The sequence below is a fragment of the Neodiprion fabricii genome, chromosome 7 (genome assembly GCF_021155785.1).
Source record: "Neodiprion fabricii isolate iyNeoFabr1 chromosome 7, iyNeoFabr1.1, whole genome shotgun sequence".
In the NCBI taxonomy this organism is placed as follows: Eukaryota; Metazoa; Arthropoda; class Insecta; order Hymenoptera; family Diprionidae; genus Neodiprion; species Neodiprion fabricii.
Genome location: NC_060245.1, coordinates 17,723,483 through 17,739,118, shown reverse-complemented (window position 1 = coordinate 17,739,118; position 15,636 = coordinate 17,723,483). Strand labels below are relative to the sequence as shown.

General features: G+C 39.2%; 2 protein-coding genes across 3 annotated transcripts; one reads left to right on the top strand and one right to left on the bottom strand.

Moving 5' to 3' along the window:
* Nucleotides 1-5,441: 5,441 nt before the first annotated feature.
* LOC124186446 (nuclear exosome regulator NRDE2) lies at nucleotides 5,442-10,718 on the bottom strand. Its single transcript, XM_046578179.1, has 9 exons — nucleotides 10,597-10,718; nucleotides 9,094-9,764; nucleotides 8,641-9,007; nucleotides 8,316-8,462; nucleotides 7,628-7,896; nucleotides 6,701-7,570; nucleotides 6,478-6,624; nucleotides 5,884-6,053; nucleotides 5,442-5,793 (listed from the first exon to the last, which is right to left on the bottom strand). Exons 1-9 carry the CDS (start codon nucleotides 10,670-10,672, stop codon nucleotides 5,541-5,543), a joined length of 2,970 nt encoding a protein of 989 aa, XP_046434135.1. The 5' UTR covers nucleotides 10,673-10,718; the 3' UTR covers nucleotides 5,442-5,540.
* A 974-nt stretch (nucleotides 10,719-11,692) lies between these two features.
* LOC124186077 (rRNA 2'-O-methyltransferase fibrillarin) lies at nucleotides 11,693-14,977 on the top strand. 2 transcript variants are annotated; one of them, XM_046577443.1, is made up of 5 exons: nucleotides 11,693-11,846; nucleotides 12,137-12,504; nucleotides 12,976-13,149; nucleotides 13,972-14,217; nucleotides 14,328-14,977. In XM_046577443.1, the coding sequence occupies exons 1-5, from the start codon at nucleotides 11,834-11,836 to the stop codon at nucleotides 14,496-14,498; spliced, it is 972 nt and encodes a 323-aa protein (XP_046433399.1). In that variant the 5' UTR covers nucleotides 11,693-11,833; the 3' UTR covers nucleotides 14,499-14,977. The 2 variants fall into 2 exon arrangements, with proteins under 2 accessions (XP_046433399.1, XP_046433400.1); XM_046577444.1 differs by having other exon boundaries at nucleotides 11,699-11,837.
* Nucleotides 14,978-15,636: the final 659 nt, after the last annotated feature.

The window sequence follows — 15,636 nt, the reverse complement described above, 5'->3', positions numbered from 1 at the left end:
AAATGTCGAAAACTCAGGTTCTCGTTTTCAGGCTGTAACTTTGTAAACAATAATCGCAGCGTATTGGGACTGCGCCCAATCGATTTCTTCCGCAAAATTACGTCGGAATAGTGCCACAATGAATTTATTCCAGCACTTTTGGAAATCGCGAAAATTTTCGCAAAAAATGCAAAGGGGTTAGCCTTACTTTTTCTTCATTTTCAGACAAAAAATTTTGGGTCTCCGTTTCGATTCGCATGACCTTTTTCCGACTAATTGGACCCTCCGGAACTCAGAAAACGCAGCTAAAAGAGCGTGGGATCAACAGGAGAGAAATGGCGAAGGAAAAAGCACCTGCCGAAAAATGTCGAAAACTCAGGTTCTCGTTTTCAGGCTGTAACTTTGTAAACAATAATCGCAGCGTATTGGGACTGCGCCCAATCGATTTCTTCCGCAAAATTACGTCGGAATAGTGCCACAATGAATTTATTCCAGCACTTTTGGAAATCGCGAAAATTTTCGCAAAAAATGCAAAGGGGTTAGCCTTACTTTTTCTTCATTTCCAGACAAAAAATTTTGGGTCTCCGTTTCGATTCGCATGACCTTTTTCCGACTAATTGGACCCTCCGGAACTCAGAAAACGCAGCTAAAAGAGCGTGGGATCAACAGGAGAGAAATGGCGAAGGAAAAAGCACCTGCCGAAAAATGTCGAAAACTCAGGTTCTCGTTTTCAGGCTGTAACTTTGTAAACAATAATCGCAGCGTATTGGGACTGCGCCCAATCGATTTCTTCCGCAAAATTACGTCGGAATAGTGCCACAATGAATTTATTCCAGCACTTTTGGAAATCGCGAAAATTTTCGCAAAAAATGCAAAGGGGTTAGCCTTACTTTTTCTTCATTTTCAGACAAAAAATTTTGGGTCTCCGTTTCGATTCGCATGACCTTTTTCCGACTAATTGGACCCTCCGGAACTCAGAAAACGCAGCTAAAAGAGCGTGGGATCAACAGGAGAGAAATGGCGAAGGAAAAAGCACCTGCCGAAAAATGTCGAAAACTCAGGTTCTCGTTTTCAGGCTGTAACTTTGTAAACAATAATCGCAGCGTATTGGGACTGCGCCCAATCGATTTCTTCCGCAAAATTACGTCGGAATAGTGCCACAATGAATTTATTCCAGCACTTTTGGAAATCGCGAAAATTTTCGCAAAAAATGCAAAGGGGTTAGCCTTACTTTTTCTTCATTTCCAGACAAAAAATTTTGGGTCTCCGTTTCGATTCGCATGACCTTTTTCCGACTAATTGGACCCTCCGGAACTCAGAAAACGCAGCTAAAAGAGCGTGGGATCAACAGGAGAGAAATGGCGAAGGAAAAAGCACCTGCTGAAAAATGTCGAAAACACAGGTTCTGCTTTTCTGGCTGTATCTTTTCATACAATAATCGCAGCGTATTGGGACTGCGCCCAATCGATTTCTTCCGCAAAATTACGTCGGAATAGTGCCACAATGAATTTATTCCAGCACTTTTGGAAATCGCGAAAATTTTCGCAAAAAATGCAAAGGGGTTAGCCTTACTTTTTCTTCGTTTTTCGACCAAAAATTTTGGGTCTCCGATTCGATTTTTATGACCTTTTTCTGACTAATTGGACCCTCCGGAACTCAGAAAACGCAGCTAAAAGAGCGTGGGATCAACAGGAGAGAAATGGCGAAGGAAAAAGCACCTGCTGAAAAATGTCGAAAACACAGGTTCTGCTTTTCTGGCTGTATCTTTTCATACAATAATCGCAGCGTATTGGGACTGCGCCCAATCGATTTCTTCCGCAAAATTACGTCGGAATAGTGCCACAATGAATTTATTCCAGCACTTTTGGAAATCGCGAAAATTTTCGCAAAAAATGCAAAGGGGTTAGCCTTACTTTTTCTTCGTTTTTCGACCAAAAATTTTGGGTCTCCGATTCGATTTTTATGACCTTTTTCTGACTAATTGGACCCTCCGGAACTCAGAAAACGCAGCTAAAAGAGCGTGGGATCAACAGGAGAGAAATGGCGAAGGAAAAAGCACCTGCTGAAAAATGTCGAAAACACAGGTTCTGCTTTTCTGGCTGTATCTTTTCATACAATAATCGCAGCGTATTGGGACTGCGCCCAATCGATTTCTTCCGCAAAATTACGTCGGAATAGTGCCACAATGAATTTATTCCAGCACTTTTGGAAATCGCGAAAATTTTCGCAAAAAATGCAAAGGGGTTAGCCTTACTTTTTCTTCATTTTCAGACAAAAAATTTTGGGTCTCCGTTTCGATTCGCATGACCTTTTTCCGACTAATTGGACCCTCCGGAACTCAGAAAACGCAGCTAAAAGAGCGTGGGATCAACAGGAGAGAAATGGCGAAGGAAAAAGCACCTGCTGAAAAATGTCGAAAACACAGGTTCTGCTTTTCTGGCTGTATCTTTTCATACAATAATCGCAGCGTATTGGGACTGCGCCCAATCGATTTCTTCCGCAAAATTACGTCGGAATAGTGCCACAATGAATTTATTCCAGCACTTTTGGAAATCGCGAAAATTTTCGCAAAAAATGCAAAGGGGTTAGCCTTACTTTTTCTTCATTTTTCGACCAAAAATTTTGGGTCTCCGTTTCGATTCGCATGACCTTTTTCCGACTAATTGGACCCTCCGGAACTCAGAAAACGCAGCTAAAAGAGCGTGGGATCAACAGGAGAGAAATGGCGAAGGAAAAAGCACCTGCTGAAAAATGTCGAAAACACAGGTTCTGCTTTTCTGGCTGTATCTTTTCATACAATAATCGCAGCGTATTGGGACTGCGCCCAATCGATTTCTTCCGCAAAATTACGTCGGAATAATGCCACAATGAATTTATTCCAGCACTTTTGGAAATCGCGAAAATTTTCGCAAAAAATGCAAAGGGGTTAGCCTTACTTTTTCTTCGTTTTTCGACCAAAAATTTTGGGTCTCCGATTCGATTTTTATGACCTTTTTCTGACTAATTGGACCCTCCGGAACTCAGAAAACGCAGCTAAAAGAGCGTGGGATCAACAGGAGAGAAATGGCGAAGGAAAAAGCACCTGCTGAAAAATGTCGAAAACACAGGTTCTGCTTTTCTGGCTGTATCTTTTCATACAATAATCGCAGCGTATTGGGACTGCGCCCAATCGATTTCTTCCGCAAAATTACGTCGGAATAGTGCCACAATGAATTTATTCCAGCACTTTTGGAAATCGCGAAAATTTTCGCAAAAAATGCAAAGGGGTTAGCCTTACTTTTTCTTCATTTTCAGACAAAAAATTTTGGGTCTCCGTTTCGATTAGCATGACCTTTTTCCGACTAATTGGACCCTCCGGAACTCAGAAAACGCAGCTAAAAGAGCGTGGGATCAACAGGAGAGAAATGGCGAAGGAAAAAGCACCTGCTGAAAAATGTCGAAAACTCAGGTTCTCGTTTTCTGGCTGTAACTTTGTAAACAACAATCGCAGCGTATTGGGACTGCGCCCAATCGATTTCTTCCGCAAAATTACGTCGGAATAGTGCCACAATGAATTTATTCCAGCACTTTTGGAAATCGCGAAAATTTTCGCAAAAAATGCAAAGGGGTTAGCCTTACTTTTTCTTCATTTCCAGACAAAAAATTTTGGGTCTCCGTTTCGATTCGCATGACCTTTTTCCGACTAATTGGACCCTCCGGAACTCAGAAAACGCAGCTAAAAGAGTGTGGGATCAACCGGAGAGAAATGGCGAAGGAAAAAGCACCTGCTGAAAAATGTCGAAAACACAGGTTCTGCTTTTCTGGCTGTATCTTTTCATACAATAATCGCAGCGTATTGGGACTGCGCCCAATCGATTTCTTCCGCAAAATTACGTCGGAATAGTGCCACAATGAATTTATTCCAGCACTTTTGGAAATCGCGAAAATTTTCGCAAAAAATGCAAAGGGGTTAGCCTTACTTTTTCTTCGTTTTTCGACCAAAAATTTTGGGTCTCCGTTTCGATTCGCATGACCTTTTTCCGACTAATTGGACCCTCCGGAACTCAGAAAACGCAGCTAAAAGAGTGTGGGATCAACCGGAGAGAAATGGCGAAGGAAAAAGCACCTGCTGAAAAATGTCGAAAACACAGGTTCTGCTTTTCTGGCTGTATCTTTTCATACAATAATCGCAGCGTATTGGGACTGCGCCCAATCGATTTCTTCCGCAAAATTACGTCGGAATAGTGCCACAATGAATTTATTCCAGCACTTTTGGAAATCGCGAAAATTTTCGCAAAAAATGCAAAGGGGTTAGCCTTACTTTTTCTTCGTTTTTCGACCAAAAATTTTGGGTCTCCGATTCGATTTTTATGACCTTTTTCTGACTAATTGGACCCTCCGGAACTCAGAAAACGCAGCTAAAAGAGCGTGGGATCAACAGGAGAGAAATGGCGAAGGAAAAAGCACCTGCTGAAAAATGTCGAAAACACAGGCTCTGCTTTTCTGGCTGTAACTTTTCATACAATAATCGCAGCGTATTGGGACTGCGCCCAATCGATTTCTTCCGCAAAATTACGTCGGAATGGTGCCACAATGAATTTATTCCAGCACTATCAAAAATCGCGAAAATTTCGACAAAAATGGAAAGGGGTTAGCCTTACTTTTTCTTAATTTGTCGACCGAAAATTTTTGCTCTCAGATTCGATTTGTATGACCCTTTCCTGACTAACTGGACCCCCAGGAACTGAGAAAACGCAGCGAAAAGAAGCGTGGGACCAGCAGCAGAAAGATAAAGAAGGAATATTCTCGTTTCTTGACTGTAACTTTAGATCCGTCGCTGGTAGCGTATCGGGACTGCGCTTAATCGATTTCTTTCGCAAAAGTACATAGATCAGTTCGAGCATTTTCCAAAGTAGCGAAAATTTACAGCAAGAAATCGAAGTAGCCAACTTCATTTTTCTGGGCATCAAATTTTCAGTGACCCGATCGTAACCGATTTGCTCAACCCTTTCAAGACTACTTAGACTGTGAGAAACACATAAAGCACATAAGAAAATTTAGCTTTGCTCGCTAATCAATAGAGCGACCTATGATAGAAACTCACACGCAGAATGAAACCAATCAATGCAAATTCAAGCTAACGGAGTCCTTTAATCATATTTTGCCGTGGACCTACCAACTCAATAGAATAAATTTGAAGTCCGACAGCTTGAATAAAGTTTTCCTGACATCAATGTTGGTGCAATTCTCGCAAAACGACTATAAGATGGTACAGTTAATCATATTGTTTTAATTCCAAGTTTTACAGCCAATCAGATGAATTGATTATTGTCTTATTGTCAGTACAAAATGTTTTCACAAATAGCTAGACCATACGATCTACGATTAATATATACCTACGACGAAGTTAGAATTCCAATACCTTGCAAAACATGGTTATAAGCTCTTTCATCCTTCAAGCACACATATTTCATCATTACAAATTTAATAAATATAAATATATTTATAATGGATATCTTTACATACGTACATACATATATTACATAGTTCGTATGAGAACAATAATAAATGGAAAACCAGGTTTAGCCACGCAGAATGTCCAACTCCTCGGGAGTAACATGCATTCTTAGCTCTTTTTCACGAATCAAGTCTTGAATTTCGGTAAGAAGTTGGGGTGCTACTTGAGCAGCATCAGTATAAATGCCTCTGGCCCATGGACACTCAGCTACACTCTCGTGATACACTTCCTCGCCTCTGCCCTCGCACAGATTACGTTCACGCAAGAATAGCATGTAAAGTCTCCATATTAACGGGCATCTCTGCGAGCCTGGATCTCTGTGAATTGATAGAATTTTACGAATTACGTTGAGTACAATAACAGAAATCGAATTCCAGAGTAAAAGAACAAGAACAACGAACACCCACTTGGCTAGTCTACGATGAATCGACAAGAGCTTGTTAGTCGCAGCGACTGCAGCATCTTGAAGCCCTAGGCTCTCTAGACGCTCGATCCGAATGTGAATAGCAAGACATGAAGCCATTGCCTGAAAGGATCCAGTTCGATGATGGCTCACCTTCCAGCAAGGTGATTCGCTCTGTGAATAAAGCATTGAAATAAAAGTTTAACAGATTGCGTTACAAATATAGTATGGTTTCTTTCATGCTCAAATATGTCACTGCATAAATACGACGTATATACCGAACAGTGTTAGTAAAAAAACGAATCGAACTTGTTTCTACTTCTTTGTGCCGTTAAAATATCTACTAAACTATCTTAAGTCATTAAAGCGATAGTAAATTTTTCATCATAATTTAAGTCAAAATTGTATTTCACTCGTATTTTTCACATAAATTGTACATCACTCTAAATGGAATCCCATCGCGTTTATTTTCTTGTAAACATGTAGAAATCAGTTTGCCGTGTTTTTCTCACTCGTACAAAGTATATCATGACAATGAATGAATTAATCATGTTCTCAGAGAAGTTTCTGCAATCAATATTTGACAGTAATCACTCACTTCAATTTCCATTCCTACAGAAAGTAAGTAGCAGTTCATGGGGTACAAATCCAAAGCTTGATCAAGTGTTTCCTTCGAAATTCCGTGCAACTTCGAACGTTTGGAATCCAAATGCAAAAGTGCAACCGTACTTTCATATAAGCATTCCTGAAAACAAACATTTACGTTGACCTCACTATTTTAGTCGCACCAGCGTTAAATAGCAATAAATCGTTGTACTCACCTGCAAATATTTATTTTCTTTTGAATGTTTCAAACATTTTTCCAATACACCAATTGGCTCCGAGATGGTCGAATTTTTCACATAGAGAAAGTACGCGTAACAAGTGATCAAGTCGCATTCGAAGCTTGGGAGAAAATACGTTTTTTCAATCAAATCAGACACAGGTTGCCGTAGAAATTCATCGACGCTAGTCTCCAAGAATTCCTCCGCTTGTTCTAAACGATTTTCATCTGGTCCGGAGACCATTCGAGCAACAGCTGTAAGTATGCGGCCTCTGTGATTTTCCTGATAAGTTTTGGGGTCGAGAAGAGTTTCGAACAGAGCTCTGAATACGCTGCACAAGACAGTCTTCTCCTGTCGAGTAGAGAGGTTTGCAAGAAAATTAGTTTGCATTCCAATAGTGGTTTCCAAAATGTTAACGCAGCTGTCAAAGCGGCCAATTTCTTTTTCAATTAATGCGTATTCCCGGTAAAAGTGAAGATTGTTTCTGTTCCCATCTCGTTTGAGAAAATCTTTCACCATACTTTTGAGCTTCTTCTTTCTGTGATCATCTTTATCATTCTTATTAAGCGAAGCTAACAATCTCTCGAATCGCAACCACCAAACATAAATACTTGTACGCTCGTACTGCGTTGCTGAGAAACTTTCTGCAATCGCCCAGAACGTGTCTCTGACAAAATCCAGATACGGTTCTTGCGCAGGATGATATTTCAGGTATTGCGGTCCCGATGTTAACTGATCCTCAAGTATTCTCTCCATTACTTTCTTCTTCTCTTCAGATCCAGCCAAGATTCCAACAAAAGGATGAACCAACGGCAGCAACATTTCGATCGAATCAGCATCCCATTCTATTTGTGTTAACCCTAAATCCTGAAAATTTATTCTAGATGATTATTCGTCAACCATTTAAGAGGCAGCACAACTTACATGGGCAATAAAATCCTGCATTGGAAGCAAAGGCACTTTCAGTGAAAGTATAGAGTAAACGGCAAGTTTCAGGCTGGAGTCACGTGACATTATTGGCTGTACAAAATCAGTCACGTCTTCTGGTAGTACAAAGCGCCGCGAATCTCCAAGTACTTCTAATTGGTCGCTGCTTACGCTAATCCAGTGACAACTCTCTCGGAGAGACTCTACCCTCAACCATAATTGGTTCAATGGAAGTCTCGATGTTAATATTACCTCTTCCATTCCAACTGGAAATTAATAATTTGCAGTTAGGAGAGTTGTCGGCTTGTGTAGAACTGTGTCTGTATCATCTAATTTTCAGACCAAATTGGTTCTATATTATTTACGGTACAAACTGTTCAACTTCTAGAATTACAAATAAAGATCAATAATGATTCTAGATTTGAAATCGCACGCATATCTGAGCATTTATAAGCAGCTCTAGGAATGGATGAAAACATATACTCTCTTATATTTTTGCAGTTTTCTTATCACTCACTTGCACTTTACAGTCTTCCATTTTCTGGTAGTTCATTAGTTCCTACCGACGATACAATGCAATCCTCACACCTGGATTTTTTATTTTATTTTCTCTTTTTTTGCTTCTCTCATGCACGGTAAAAACTGCTACCGAAAGATATTTGCTGATAGATAATTATTGACTTACTTAATTTTCGCTCGTCAATAAACCCTCGGAATCTAAAGTTGTCCTTACTCAAATTCAAATTCAGAGTTAAATTGAGTCTCAACGTTTCCCACATCTGTTCCCAAAGTCCTGCCTGCCTCAGAAACGTCAGGCAGCGATACAGCATTTCTAATTAACATTGAAAACTGTATATCCAATAAGCAAAAATGATTTATGTTTCAAAATATTAGGAATGGAATTAGCAACCGATTAATAGACGAATATAAAAATTGAATCGACATTATCGATGCACCGATTGTCTCCTGTTAGATGTCGCATTATGTAATATTATTATTTCATGTCTCACCAAGGATCTGTTGATCGTATAATCGTGGACTGGTCCTAAGCCGTTGGCGTAGACTCGAAAGGCATCTAGAGTACAAGTCCAAGACTTTAGGAACTGTGCAAATGGCTACAGAAGCTTGAGTGGCCATAATTAAAGCACGCCACAGCACAATGTTCCCCGAATCCTTATTGACGAGGGCCTCGACTTCACTTGAAAATTGATCAGCAGGTAACAACTGAGCAGTGAGGCTTAACTTGAGCTTCAAGAGTTCTGTAGAACTTGGATTTTTCTCAAAAGCTTTATTCGCTATCGCCAGTTTACGCTGGCAAGTTATCGTGTTCCTAACATCCGTGATCCCGCGATCCTTTTGGAATCGGGAAATTACATCCTAAAATGAGAAATTAATTATAATTTGGAATCAATCGTATCGCCCAGAGATCTCAAGACCGGATATAAATTTTCAACATCGAATACCTGGAAGTTGATGTATTTCATCCACAATTCAACGTCGTCAGGGTTTTCTGCCAACCCTTCGTTAAACTCTTTTGTTTTTTTCGTCTGCTCTTCTTCCATGTTAACACCCCAGTTAAAATCCTCCATCTCATTTCGCAGCTGCTTGCTTTCATCGCTAGTTTGGCTCCTCTTAATTCTAGTATCTTGTTTCTCACCTTTGCGCACAGAATCTATATTGACGGCGTGATACCTTCGCGGTGTTTGTTTTAGCAATTTCTTAAATGGTCTAAACCCGAGATGAGCAGAGTACAAGGTATAGCTGGGTCTGTCTGAGCCACCAAGCGTAGATACCGTTAAATTTCTCTTGTCTCGTGCCGTGTCCTCAAAATACACATTCTCAAGTATCTTTGTGTACTTCTCCTTCTGCCTGTGACTACTTCTGTCGCGAGTTTTTTTCTTTCGCTTCTTGTGCTTCCTCTCGCGTCTCGATGTGGAACTTCTGTTATAATCGCTGCTGATACTCCCATCCAAATCTATAGGTATTACCTCTGATTTTGGTGAAGGTGCGCTGTCGTTAAATATTATTTTCACTGACTCATCAGAAGATGAATCTGACCAAAGATCGATCACGGGAGTTTGAACCACAGGTGCCACAAAGCTGGAATTTTCCAGCCACAAATTCGATACTTCATCTGCAAATTCAAAATCAAATAGCTTCTGAATGGATTTTAACCAATCTCGTGGCAAAAAGTAATACTCAAGAAAAGAATTAATCAACCCAAGCTGAATAGGTAGAGAAAGCCGTATTTTTTTCAGATATAATGTCCCGACTTTTTGCATGTTCGATAGAAACAGAATTTATTTTGCTCTCGTACCATTGTTGTAAGAATAATAAGGAAGTTTCATCGATAACATCAATTACAAGGCAGCCAGCATTTTTAAATCAACGATGTGAATTTTGTCGGTAAAGCAGCGTGCTTAGTTTAGTGCAAAACTCGTCAACTCTCTCAAATTCAGGAATATTCCCTTCGAATCTAGTTTGAAATACTTTCAATATTTTGAGCCAAAAAAATATTTATCCTTTAAAAAATTTTGAGTTGGCTGAACCTCTCGAATTCTAACATTAATTTCATGGAGTTTTAGGATTAGATCCATGTTAGGTAATAAATGTGTTACGAGTTGCATCAAAACAACGACAGGAAATAAAACTCAATGATCATAAAATTTTCAAACCTATTTGACTTTTAAAGTTGATGTAAAAAGCTGACTTATCCTTTTTACCAAGCCAAGATTGCCGAAAAAAATACTACCAAAGAATTGCCGAAAAGATGCCACCACAATTCTTGGGCTTCTGGCATATAACAAACCATTGTTTAAGATCAAGTTTAATCAAATAATCGTTTACAACATTCATGCTAGGGAGAGTGGTTCGCGGTCATGTTTTGTTGTGATAGGTTATGTTAGGTTAGATAAGATCGTTCGCACAATCTAGGTATGACACAGGATAAATTGAGAAATATTTACCTGAACTTTTCTGAGCCTCATCCAAGGACTTTGCCTCGTTATTGGAATTACTCGAATACGCTGGAAATAACGACATTCTAAACCAAAGCGTACCACACAAAATTATTTGACAACTGCGGTAATTGCCGCCATATTGTTTTGGAAACAACACCTGCAGCCCGCGTTGATTATGTGCTTTACAAAATGCCTAGAGTAAGGCGCGTCCGTACTGCTTTTTAAACAATTTTCAAACCTTTGAGAACCGTTGACTGAAGATTTATCAAGACTGCTAGCCTCATGGACTTTAGCGTAAGAATAAGAACTTACAATAAGCGGTACTGACGGGCAGGGAAGAAAATCGCAGTATTCTGCTACATTGATTCGATTTTACATTGGAATCCTATAAGACCAGTCGGTAAATGTAAGGTAGAAGAATTACTTCTTAAACCTTTATCCGATACCCGGCAAACCTAGATTTAAATATCTTAAACCACCTCCTCTATTTTTCACATTTTGCCGCCACTAGTTATTACTTTTCACCCATTACTAATAAGTCGCATATAAATGTGACTGTTTAAAATAATTCTCAGTGAGTCGTGCCAAACTTGTGATGCGTAAAATCTTCCGCAGTTTTCATAAAGAATTTACCATCACTTACAACCGTTACTTACGTAGATTAGAAAGAATAATTGAACAGAAGGAATAAGATTCAGGTTACAGAAATATGAGACCATGTGATTCAATTTGTGATCACCAATCTGACCTAATATTGTTTGTTTTTGAAACAGATCGTTGGTTAAAGATTGTTTACGACGGTTACCCTAATGAAGTATTGTGTGTCTCATTAAGTTGCGTGTTAAACGGCTCCGCCGATAAAGAAGCTCCTGGACCGCTAACACGGCATCTTAGGTCCCCAGACTTATTTACCAGTAGAGTCCTGGTCACGTAAATTTGCTCAAGGGTAGCCAATCTTTTAATTCTTTCGTCATCCGTTCACACTCATCAATGAACAGGTTTTCTATCCACTGCTTTCGAAATCCGGAAACCACGCATGAAGTTGTTCGATCTTTGACGCTTCCGAGCCTCGATAGTCGTTAGTCGAAAATCGATATTCGAGAGTCGATAAGGGAGAATCCGGTTTCCGCGCCAGCAAACGTTTTGGTTCACGTGTACGGCGTGTGCCTAAAATAACCAAAAGTACACGCGATACCGAGCACAGTAAGGATCGTGCTTTTGATTCTACATACTGTAAAACAATATGGGTAAGCCAGGTAAGCGATAGCCCCATCATCCATTTTTTCACATTCAAGTTTTCCTCTAAACGCACATAATTACGAAGATGCGAAGCACCTCGTCTCGCGGCATCTCGCACGCGTCCTAGGGGTGTCCTTTAACCGCGTTGGAAAACACGTTAATTTTCCACAACTGATGTTGTGACATTTTTTTCATCACTTTACTTCCGTTCCCCTCCCACTTCAATCAGTTATTTATCAGCAAAGTTCCTGAGAACAAAAGTGATCAAGAACTCTTAAACCTTTTCTAAGCTTTCACGTACTTCCAGGATTTTCTCCAGGCGGTGGAGGCGGTGGAGGTGGCGGATTCCGGGGTGGCCGAGGAGGCGGTGGTTTTCGAGGGGGACGAGGAGGTGGCGGAGGACGAGGAGGCTTCGGTGATCGAGGAGGTGGTCGAGGCAGAGGTGGCGGAGGTTTTGGTGGTCGAGGAGGTGGCGGAACCCCGAGAGGACGAGGGGGTGGTCGAGGAGGTGGCCGAGGCCGCGGGGGTGGTGGCTTCAAGGGCGGGAAGACCGTGGTGATTGAGCCACATCGTCACGAAGGAGTCTTCATAGCCAGAGGAAAAGAAGACGCATTAGTCACATTGAACCTTGTTCCAGGTTCGGAGGTTTACGGTGAAAAAAGAATTAGTGTTGAGGTGAGAACTGTTTTAGAACCTCAGTAAAATGCAATACAATACGTACAAATATTATATTGTTGATCTGAATTTGTCCAGATTTAAATTCAAATGTGTACATCTGATGTGGTTTTTTTTTCATAACTGCACAGTAAAGAAAAATTGGAAAACTCTTGCAGAAGTTTTTAGATGTATAATAGAATGCATACATTAGAGCCAGATAAGTTAATAGTTGCTTACTTGGTGTCGAAGTTATGCAAGAAAAAATATTGCACGAATTATTAATATCTGTAGGATACCAAATTCCTATTGAAAATGGTTGGTGCAGATAATCGAGTTTCTATCTTCCAATTTTAAGCGGTGTTCTTGTAAACTGTTTAGATTAATTCGATGAACCTTGAGTAAAACTTTTCTACTTTCGAATTGTGTTTCGTATCTCAGTATTCGGTTTCAAATAGATGAAGAATCATGAAAAAGTATGCTTGATTTCAGGCTGACAATTCAGAAAAAGTTGAATATAGAGTGTGGAATCCGTTCAGATCCAAATTAGCTGCTGCAATTCTTGGAGGAGTTGATCAAATTCACATGCCACCAGGCAGCAAGGTTTTGTACCTAGGAGCTGCATCTGGAACGACGGTGTCACATGTGGCAGATGTCGTTGGACCGGTAAATAATGAATTGAAAATAATTTTAATCCGTGACCTGCAACACGCATACATTAGAGCCAAGTTTGTTCATATTCACTTACTTGGTGTCGAAGTCATGCAATAGAAATATAAACTTGCCTATCTGATATTCTATAAAGTATAATACTTCTATTGAACAACAGGCAAGTGTACAATAGTCTTTGAATGATCTTTCATTAGGATATGGTATATTGAAAAGTATGTCTATCAAGCTTGAATTACATATTTTTTTATTACAATAAATTGATAGTATTGTCATTGGCAATAGCGTCAATTTTCGTTATTCATTTTGCTCATGTTTTGTGATTTACTTGAGACAGTATTCTTGGATAGTTAATCCGCTTTGCCATGTATGCAGTTTTTCTTCCAACAAAATGGCAATATTTGAAGTTGAAGATTGATTTTTCGTCTAAAATTTACTATCTTGTTTTGTAATTATCAAAGAAAAGTGAGAACTTGAAAAAATAGGATCATGGAAAAGAAAACAAATTATCTAAGAATACTGTCTCCAAATTTGGAGTAAATTGGTTAAGCAGTTGTTGAGATATGAATACTGTAAAACATCTCAACGAGCAAAACTATTGACACTATTGACAACAACAATGCTTTCTAATAATTCTTTCTAATTAGAAAAAAAATTAATTTAGCACTATCTACATACTTTTAAATGAAACAAACCTCATTCGAATAAAATAATTAGTTGTTGAGATATTAATTCTTAAAATTCACGTACTCTCTTAGCTGCTTGCTCCGATAACATATTTCCCTGATTTATTAACAATGTTTACTGTTTTGCATTTAGGAAGGACTCGTGTATGCTGTAGAATTCTCGCACAGATCCGGTAGAGATCTGATAAACGTGGCAAAGAAACGGACCAACATCATTCCAATAATCGAGGATGCTCGACACCCGCACAAATACAGAATGTTAGTTGGTATGGTGGATACAATCTTCGCAGACGTTGCACAACCTGATCAGGCGCGAATTGTTGCTCTCAACGCGCAATATTTCCTCAAAAATGGTGGCCACTTTGTTATCTCCATCAAGGTAAAATAAACAAAATAAAATAAATAACCAGTATGACATATAATATGTATTACATATTTGATCCTCCAATCGCTGACAGTTTAATAATCATATTCTTGTCCTCACATCAGGCAAGCTGCATCGATTCCACAGCGCAACCAGAGGCAGTATTCGCAGCGGAAGTGAAGAAATTAGTTGCAGACAAACTAAAACCCCAAGAACAAATCACACTAGAACCCTACGAAAGAGATCACGCTGTAGTAGTCGGAGTGTTTAGACCACCGGCCAAGAAGGCTGCGTAATAGAGTATAAATTTGGCTTAAATCACGTCAAACTGTAACCGAAACTATGTTTCTTCTTCATAAGCTAGTGATACGGTTGACCGCTGCCTTGGGATCCAAAAGACTGTAACGACTTTGAATCAGCCAAGAGCAACCCAATCACTGGATCCATATTCACGTTCTAATTACGAACAGCAACCATACTGCAAATTCTGTAACAAATATTACCAGCTGTCTCGTAGTTTTCATCGGTACAAATCGTCGGCGAAGAGTCGTATCTGTTTATTGATGTTAAGCGCTTGTGAATTCCGTAACAGGTTTGTTAAACTTGCTAATCGACGCAAAGATGTGCATTTAAGTATACAAGCAAGTGTGCTCTTGCACGCTCGCATCGCTACAGACGATTTTTCTGGCCGTAAAGAGACCTCAATTTCAATACTTTCAAGCTGTAAATAATGGTCGTTTATGTTTGCATCTAATAAAGCTTGAAAACTTGCAAACTTGTATGTATTATTTCATTCTCGAATGCGTAATGAAAATTAGTTTGAAAATATAGAACCGATATTCATGAAGAGAAGAATTTTATATTATAATATACTAGTTTTTATACAAAAAACAAAAATATTAATGAATCGCGTCAACTTAACGACATGTTTGTAGAATGTGTAAACTATTATGAATTTAATAAATCCGAAGTCTAAAAATTAATAGTCACATTTTCTATTTGGACGTCGACTGCAAAGTAAACTATTCTACTGTCTAAAAATCAAGTTCCCTGAATATATTTAGAACAAAGCACTAGAGATCAGACTAAAACGAAAAAACAACGAAGCAGTAATTAACAAATAATAAACGGAAACAGCATTTAGCAATTACGATATGCAATGAGGCAAAATTACTTGTAGGAAATTTTCAGGTATAACCGTGATGTACGGAAATGCGTTGTGATTATTTTTCGCCATGTATACGCACGAAATTTTCGCTACGCTAATATTTAATCCGAGAAGTAAATAAAAATGCTTTCGATAATTGACTCAATGAAAATATTATGTCTGATCTGACTGAACCACCAAAACGCGATTCGTTCGCTTTTATCAACAATAAAATATCAGGTATCTGCTATTAATATTGTGACAAATAATGTTGTGCTAGAATTCAT